Genomic DNA, 9,240 nt, shown 5'->3' with positions numbered 1-9,240 from the left:
CGAGCCCGGCAGGTCTGCAAGTACAACAGTAGCACGCAGTTTTGTTTTGTACGCAGAGCACGTTTCTCAAGGCTGCAGTTCTCTTTTCTCTCAACAGATGTCGCAAATAATCGGTTTAAACCAACAGATCTTGACATTGCATTCGCCTTGGCATCTGTTCTCAGCCTTTACCGTTCAGTCCCAAAATCGGATCTGATCATTTAAAACACCTAATTGTTAGCAGACACACAGTCGTTTTAAGAAATGTAATATCCGCCACATGCAATTTAAATGATATAACTATTAAGTGGTGACTTTCTGTCAAAAAAAAAAATTCAGTATTTGAGACACGTACCTCATGTTAGTCAAAGAATACATAAAGAGACAAAACTCACTAAAAGTTTTATTCTTCAAATACAGTTAAAGTAAAAGCACTGTGCATGATTTCATGGTCTCCTGTAAAGAATATCCCAGGAAGGCTGCCAGCGCAGGGCTTGCAGTTGATTGGCTGACAGTTCTGGGCTTCCATAGGTCAAAGGTGAGAAGCTTTTGTAGCACAGGTAGACAGAGAAGAGTCCTGCTAACGCAGACACACATCCTGCACGGTGTTGAGACTTCCCACTGGGAGAGAAACAAAAAATAACAACTGTTCAAGGTGTGTGGTTGTGTGTGGTTGTGTGTGTGTGTGTGCTTGAGAAGGTGAGAGAGAGGGAGTGTGTGAGTGTGTGTACCTTAGCAGATGAGTGTGTGCGTGTTCAAGGACTGCGGGGAGCAGCTGTAACAGGAAAGTGTATGCTGGCAGGTAGTGATACAGGAAGAGGGTGTTCTCCATCAGGAAGAAAGGCAGGAAGTTGACCAGCCACCCACCCACACACACCACCCCCACCCGCTGGAACTGGCACCAGGCAGCTGCAACACACACACAAACATTTAGCACTCCATTGATAAAAATACATGCACATCTAGACCCAAAGCAGAACAAAAGCTATTGTAGTAAGGGAGTGCACTACTTGTGCATTTGTTGTATGCTATATGTTCATGGTGTGTGTGTATAATATAATAATATAAGAATATAGTGTGTGTGTGTGTGTGTGTGTGTGTGTGTGTGTGTGTGTGTGTGTGTGTGTACCCTCGGGTATATCTCTGATGGCCCTCCTCCTTCTCAGCAGGTACCAGAGAGCTAGAAGCTGATAGGCTGCGAGACTTAAATTAGCCATGCCCCAAGACACTAGATTGCCAATCAGATGAATCTGGGCCTGAGGGGACAACCAATCACAGTGGAGCATGTCAGCATCAATAGCCTTGCAATTAATTGTTTCCATTTATCCAGGAGGCGCCTTGTAGTAATGCTATGTGTATATACACATGTTTATATGCATCTTACATTGGTAGAGTGGTGGAGCCAGTAGACTATATTGGTTGTCATGGAGATCCATTCCAAAGGGCAGGAGCTATATTTGTGTTCTGACTCCTCCTGTTTCACGGTGAGCATCTTTCGCTGTCACGGCAACAACAAACATCATCACTCTTCTGCCAAGGGTAACAACAAACAATCACCATTCTAACAGCAGAAGTATGCCCTGGCTACAAATATATTCATAGAAGTACTTTCAGTAGTGGTGTAGTTGTAGTACTATAAATAATAGTACGAGTAGCACTTTAGACAACAGTAATGCCAAGTGTAATAGAAGTGCAGTAGGCAGTAGCAGTAGTGTGATGGTGGTATCTGTATTCCTTTTAGCAGTAGTAGTTGTACAATTAGCAGTAGTACCTGGAGCTCTATAAACTTGGACAGGAAGGAGATGTTTGGATGGACATCGATGTGAGTCGGTGAATGAAGCTCTACTTCTCTCTCCTTTTGCTCATGACCTACACAAGCACACAGACACAGACACAGACACAGACACAGACACACACACACACACACACACAACAAACCAGAATGAATTCCTTAAAACCTTCCTCTAGTGCAGCATTTCTTAAACTATGGGTCTGTAGTGAATTATAATCGTAGTGAAGGGAGGTTGATATGTCCGGTAGTTCCAGAACACAAAGGAAGGTAAGGCTGTCTTTTTTTTTTACCTGAGGTTGCATAGTTACGTCTGGTTAATTTACATTTAAATAAGTTTAATTTAAATAAGTATCTGGTAAGTTACTTAACTGCACCAAGAACCCAACAATTAGAGTGAAACTATACAGCAACTTAGTGTGGAGTTATAAGTGAGTTACACACTGATGCAAGGCTCCATAGTACAGAAAATGGAAAGGAATAAAGACATGAATGGACGACTCACTGGTCCCGTAGCGGTGCTCCTCTACGTTCCACACCAGGCTGCTGTGGTGGGCTCTGGAGACACGGTCGGCCACCACCTCCAGCTGTCCAAACCCCCACTCAGGGAGGGTCCCTCCACTCAGCTGTAGGGGGGGGGGGGGGGGGGGAGCGGCGGTGCATAAATGATGGGTCAATCGAGACCCTACGTGGGCTGGAGGTGCCGGCTCGCTGCCTAACGACAACACAGCCCACTGAAAACTCTGAGCACACCAGAATTGCTGATCTCCTTCTGAGGAACAAAAGCAATTCCGGTGCTTTTTGAGTTGTGGGAGCGCGCGATTAAGTTCTAAGGATCTACTGAAATGGTTGTTTGGTCTAGGGTGGTTGTTGCTCACCATATCATATTATTTAGTTATTTCAACTATTCTACATTGTATTGGTATGCATATTGTAGATGTGCTTTGATAAGATATAACAAGATGATGGGTAACATTCAATTAATATTGTAAGATTGAGAAAGTCCTTGTCATTACTGGCCCCTTTGGCTGGTAAGTGAACTACAGGCAGCTGGAGCTATGCATTCAGAAGCAGTTTGAGCTCCGTGGGTTGAGACAATAACAATCATCAACTAATAGTTAGTTAGAATCATTAATAAACATATCAATTAAAAAGTCAAAATGTGTGTATAAAATGGGTATATAATTCTAAACATCAGGAGTCACGGCAGAGAATGTATTATTCATGGTACGCATGTATGTAATTATATAGCTGGCGTGGGGGGTTATGAAACCATGGTAACGTCCAGGTGGGGAGGGGAGGTACCTTGAGAACCGCCGAGGTATTGACGTGGACCAATCGCACGTCAGACACAATAGTCTTCCACACCTCTGACTCAGCCTCCCTGTTGGAGATGTCCTGGACACACACACACCGCCGAGGTATTGACGTGGACCAATCGCACGTCAGACACAATAGTCTTCCACACCTCTGACTCAGCCTCCCTGTTGGAGATGTCCTGGACACACACACACACACACACACACACACACACACACATCCGGCGTCATCATCATCATCAGTAAAAACACAGTGAATTTACAAAAGGTGAAAGGTCACACTCACCACCCGCCACAGGTTCTGTATCACCATGGAAACATTGAAGTCAATGTACCCCGACACTTCCTGGGCGTGAGGACTCATCGGAGCGGCCACATCGTGACTGAACGCACACACGCAAGCACACACACACACACACATTAGGTGGAGTTGATAAACTTGTTTGAATGTCAGAGGAAAGGATGGTTGCTATGGTTACCTGTTGAGGAAACGAGACGTCATGCCGTGGAGGAGCTGGATGACGTCGCCGTGGCGAACGGGTCGAGGGGGCGTGTTCACCACCAGCTCCTGTCTGACACAGATCAGATCCCCGCATCGGAAACCAGAATCAACACTGACGGCATAGTCAGCCTGCTGTGGTCAGGATCTGACCTGAGCTTCACCAGCTCAAAGAAGAAGAACTGGTTTCCATACCGCCCCTCTATGTTTGTAATATCTCAACTTGTTAACACATTGGTGCATTCCTTCCCAAGACGATGTTACTGGAGAACAATGTATTTTAAACTATGGGTCAGGACCCGCGATTGAGTCGTGGCAGACCATAAATATTATTTTTATTCTTGTAAGTCTACATTTTATTAAACTTTTTTATTTTCAATTATTTTATTATCACTGTAAGACATATACTCTTACTATGTACTTAATAGATAGAAACATCCATCTGTCCCAATAGTAAACAATACGATCATCTAACCAAAGGTAGGATTATGACCTTATAGATGGTTCCTATGGTAACCCATGTGTCTGCTTTAAAGTAACACGTCTGCCCCCATAGCAACCTAATAATTTTCATTCATCATTAGGGCTTTGACTAACTTCGTTATTCGAATATAATTTGAATATTAAAAGAAATTATAATATTCTAACGAATATTAGGCAGCCCTTAATATTCAAACCTTTTATGGACATTATTTTTTTGTAAACGGGACATAGACCGACTCATTTCATGAATTCCTGTGAGACCAGGTTGCCTTAATTACATCTGTCGCATATTTAAGGTGAAAACTAAATGTCAAGGGAAAGAGGCGTGGTTGCAAAAAGTATTTAGACTGCTTATTAAGTTCACTCGTTGCTTATAATGGTTTATTCGTTTCCCAGTATCATTTCCTTAATTTAGAAGACAGTTTTGTTCATTTTTGAATTGTAAAATAAATAAAATCATTTTTTGAAGTTGAGAGTTTTTGAAATTATTGGAAGCGAGTCGAGCTGACCTTGCCTGCTGTACCCACGGCCCAAAATACAGAAAACAGCCAAGACAATATCCTTAATACAAACATGCCATTTCATTTTGCCTCAATTGGCTACGGATGCGAACTTGGAATGAACATGCGCAACGGGGATTTCTAAAGGTTACTGTACAGTGGCGGAGACTGCAGGAGCTGAAACATCACTACGGTAGAGCTAAGAAGGTTCTACAAGCGCTTCAGACCAACCTTACCAACGAACGACGTACGAAAGAGATTCGTAGCAAAGAACGTTTCGGGAAACACGCGAAATGTTAAGGTAGAACTTAAAGAAGAGGTTACGAATACCGGCGCTTTTGCGCATGGTAAGGCTATAGGCTTCATCAATCAACATATTTTTAGGCTTCAGTGAACTATGCTATTGCTTTTATAAATAAATAAACAGTTAAAGTTAGGCACAGCGTGATACGCGACGTCATAGCAGTTATGTATATGCCCATTATACAACAGTTAGGAACCAATCAGATCGCTTGATTTAAACCACCCGTTTTATAATAATACATATTTGAATATATTCAAATATTAATATTAATAAACAAACAAACTTTGAATATGATTTTTGGGCAAAAGTCAAAGCCCTATTCATTATCAATCATTTTTATATACGCCTGTTGTCATGGTAACTTACCTGCCAGGGTCCTTGATAATCCACCAGTTGTTGACGTCTTTAAAGGGATAACAGGTCACCTGCTGCTGGTGGGAGCTGCCTCTCCCATCCTCATACCTACACATCACACACACACACACACATTAGAAAAACATCAAATACAGACTGATCTGATTGAATAGTTGGAGAAGCATGAGCTTTGCACCTTATTGGATAGTTAGCCTTATGGGAGTGTAGCCAGCAAGGGATGGTCTGGGAGGCGGAGCTTCGTAAGGTCACCTGACTGCCATAGGCCACTTCTAATGGCTGGCCCCGAGTAATTCTCGACAGGCCACCCTACACACACACACACACACACACACACACACACACACACACACACACACACACACACACACACACACACACACACACACACACACACACACACACACACACACACACACACTTTCATAATATTACCATACAGCTCAAAAATTAATTCAAATTTTGCAAAATGTCTGTAACCGTGCTAGAAATGATAATGATCAATTGGCATAAACAACCAAACTCTTAACATTGAAGACACAGGAGTTAAGGTGGTTGAATATGCCTGTGTGTGCGTTCATCACCTCCAGACTAGCCTGGAACGCACTGCTCATCAGCTGGTCATGTGGCCCGCTGTGCCGAAGGACAGTCAGATGGACGTAGAAACAGAACACATAGAGCAGGACGGGAACCACCACCAGGCACACGGCGCGACACCCACATTCAACAAACACCCTCAGCTGAACCACACACACACACACACACACACACACACACACACACACACACACACACACACACACACACACACACACACACACACACACACACACACACACACACACACACGTTAGTCTAGAGTAACATTTAATTTCCCGGGAGAACCAGTAATCAACAATTCATCTCGATTAATGTGTTACTACTACTAAGGAAAAGGAGAAACTCACATGACTGACAGCCCGCTGGCCAATCAGCTGCCAGGTGTGCACAGAGGCTATGCCCAGCAGCAGGAGGTAGGTGAACACGCCCACATACTTTACCCTGGGGAGCCACACACACACACACAGTAAATAACCTCAAATAACTTTCAAATGTTCACACAATATACACAATATATGTTTGCACTGAATACACCATAACATGTGTCTCACACACACACACACACACACACACACACACACACACACACACACACACACACACACACACACACACACACACACACACACACACACACACACACACACACACACACACACACCCCTTACCCCACAGCTCCAGCACAGGAGGCTGCAGCTACGATGAGCCACAAATACCTGGAGCAACTGCAACAGATACACAGGAAGAGACAGACAGGAAGTATGAGTGTATCAGCGTGTTCTGGAGGGGGTTGACTTGTGGGGCAGGGAAGAGTGCTACCTGTTGGGGGCGTTGTAGGAGCGCCAGTAGGAGAAGAAGGAGAGCAGCTGAAAGAAGATCAGGACAGACTCCAGTAGCATAAAGCGTGATTGGACGATGAGGGAGTTCTCTGAAATCAAAGCAGCAATGGGACATGAAGGAACCTTGTCTCAGATAGGGCTGCACTAATTGCGGAAACAGCAGTCCTACTAATCTACACCGCAAGCTCTGAGGGGAGACCGCACAGCGTTACAAAGATAGTCTACCAAAGAGAAACTAACTCGCATGAGTGGATTAGTCTTACAGAAGGGGATTTTACGACGTGTCTTTCTACAGTTGTGGTGTGGATTTGAAACCTTTTACAGATACATTTTGACGAAAAATTTAAAGCCAAAGGGAAGTAAAACTCCCAATCAGCCAGAATTGCCCTTGTCTGCTTTGTGAGACGAGGCCTAATTCAGAAGGGCTTTACACAGGAGAGATGCATTCATAATTAGAAAGTCATTCATAACAAGTCCGCTCTCGATAGTCACTGTTAGTGTTGGTCAGCTCATAGCCTGCTCAGCTGGTCTGACCAGGTTAAGGCTGTGATAAATATAAAGCTGACTCACTGATGATGAGTGTTAATCTGTGTGAAAGTTGTACTGTGCTGTTTTTATCTGTGTTGTTGTTGTTGTTGTTTTTTTTAGATGAAATGTCAAGTGATCTGCTGCAACTCAATTTCCCTACGGGGACAAATAAATTACTACTACTACTACTACTACTGATGGGAATGGTAGGTTTGGATAAGGAGAAGGAGACCGACCCATGAGGATGAGGAGAGAAGCGCCCAGTGCGGCATAGTGGGAGCTGCCCAGCTCCAGCTGGAGCAGGTAGGCCAGGGGGACGCACAGGGCCCCACACACGGCGGGCAGCAGGCGCAGGCCCCAGACACTCATACTGCTGGGGTACTCTGGACAGCGCAACAAACACATCCACAGCAACACTGAGAGCCGTCTTTGTCACCTGATGCATCACTAGTTTCAAGACTCAATAATGACCTTTATCATTTATGATATAGAAATTGAGTATGAACACGCATTGTGCAGCATGAATGAATTGTGAACGTCGCTCACATTAAGGCCAGTTAGCTACAGCCGTATTGAAGATTCCTTGTGTCTAAAACGTGTATTCCCTCTGGTCAAATATGTTCTGAACCCATTGGCCAATCAACTTTCAACTATTAACTTACCTGCACCTATTCTGTTCCATGGGAAGTTTCCATCAAAACCCCCCAGGTAGGCTGTACACACACACACACACACACACACACACACACACACACACACACACACACACACACACACACACACACACAACAAATCAGTTCAGTATAATTCTAAATATATAGCAACATCTTTTATTATCAAGGGTAGCATCAAAGAACTCACCTCCGAAGGCCAAGATCATGTGACCAAGGGGCGGTCCGCTTTCATCAACAAAGAAGACCCGCTTCATGTAGAGAGACACAAACTGGCCATAGTATACCTCATCAAACCTAAACACACACACAAACACTATTTACAGATGCAGACATGCAACTTTTTGTAAATTGTACGACTAGAGGGCCTTTTTCACACCTCGACTTAATAGGCTATGGCCTAATAGCATATTATTTTTTGGGGAGGTTACATTTGATATGTCTGTATCTAATCTTATCTAACAAATAACAGATGAAAGGAGCGTTTCTGTTGGACTTCATCGTGTCTGGCAATAAGGCTGGAGTCTACTCACACCACAGCCCTGGGGTAGGACAGGTTTCTGAGCCGCGTCCAGAAACCCAGCAGAGTGACCAGAACCAGCACCAGGTTGATCTCCGTTTTGACCACAAGTGGGAACTTCAGGCTGCTGAGTCCGAGCATGGTTCCAGCCTGGAACAGTACACTGTAGAGAAAACGAGACATACAGCAAACGGTGTATAAGCATAACTCCAAATTTAACTGACAGTAATTGATTTTGTTTGGCCTAATACATAATATATGGATAATAAGCTTTGTATAGCTCGACAGCATAGTCACAAAGCTGACATCGTTTTATGACAGGTGCTGTATAATCTACATACATGCAAATATATTTTGCATTGTTTTTAGAATGTATAAAGATTGTCATCGATCATGAATCACCAAAACATTGCCATGCGGATAGTACCGTTACGTTCATTCATTCGTAATTAGCTGACTAGCTGTCAGTAGCTAGCCACGTTCGTCTACCTGCTTGTTGGTTCTTTACTCATTTGGTTCTAAGGCGGATTTCTGTGTTCATATTCGGCCCACCGGACACGTTATCATAGTACTCTGTTTGACATTTTCCATCGGATACTCAATAGTTTTAGCCAGCATGTTTAGCAACGCTAAACAACCAGCTAACTAATGCTCGTTGATCGATTATTCTGGTCTAGCTGCTCCGTTCTCGATTAGAATGCGTTACCATGGTTACGCGAATGCTACTCCTCTCTGCGGCGCAGCAGAGACGAGTGTATGGCCTGTTTCCTACGGCCTACTGTTTGGTTACGTTTTAAAACGTAAACTAACCAAAGCTGCTCAGTACAAAATGTAAAA

The 9,240-nt window shown here is 43.8% G+C and overlaps 1 protein-coding gene across 1 annotated transcript; it reads right to left on the bottom strand.

Moving 5' to 3' along the window:
• pomt1 (protein-O-mannosyltransferase 1) lies at window positions 1-9,028 on the bottom strand. Its single transcript, XM_084468333.1, has 20 exons — window positions 8,893-9,028; window positions 8,417-8,566; window positions 8,074-8,180; window positions 7,875-7,925; window positions 7,449-7,595; window positions 6,665-6,773; window positions 6,514-6,570; window positions 6,193-6,286; window positions 5,830-5,985; window positions 5,424-5,554; window positions 5,240-5,335; window positions 3,567-3,659; window positions 3,374-3,470; window positions 3,074-3,166; window positions 2,274-2,394; window positions 1,751-1,848; window positions 1,364-1,477; window positions 1,109-1,235; window positions 711-888; window positions 1-600 (listed from the first exon to the last, which is right to left on the bottom strand). Exons 1-20 carry the CDS (start codon window positions 8,913-8,915, stop codon window positions 426-428), a joined length of 2,217 nt encoding a protein of 738 aa, XP_084324459.1. The 5' UTR covers window positions 8,916-9,028; the 3' UTR covers window positions 1-425.
• Window positions 9,029-9,240: the final 212 nt, after the last annotated feature.

This window comes from Micromesistius poutassou (genome assembly GCF_964030765.1).
Source record: "Micromesistius poutassou genome assembly, chromosome: 5".
Lineage (NCBI taxonomy): Eukaryota > Metazoa > Chordata > Actinopteri > Gadiformes > Gadidae > Micromesistius > Micromesistius poutassou.
The sequence above is the reverse complement of the archived record's forward strand: the minus strand, read 5'-3'. Positions and strand labels throughout refer to the sequence as shown.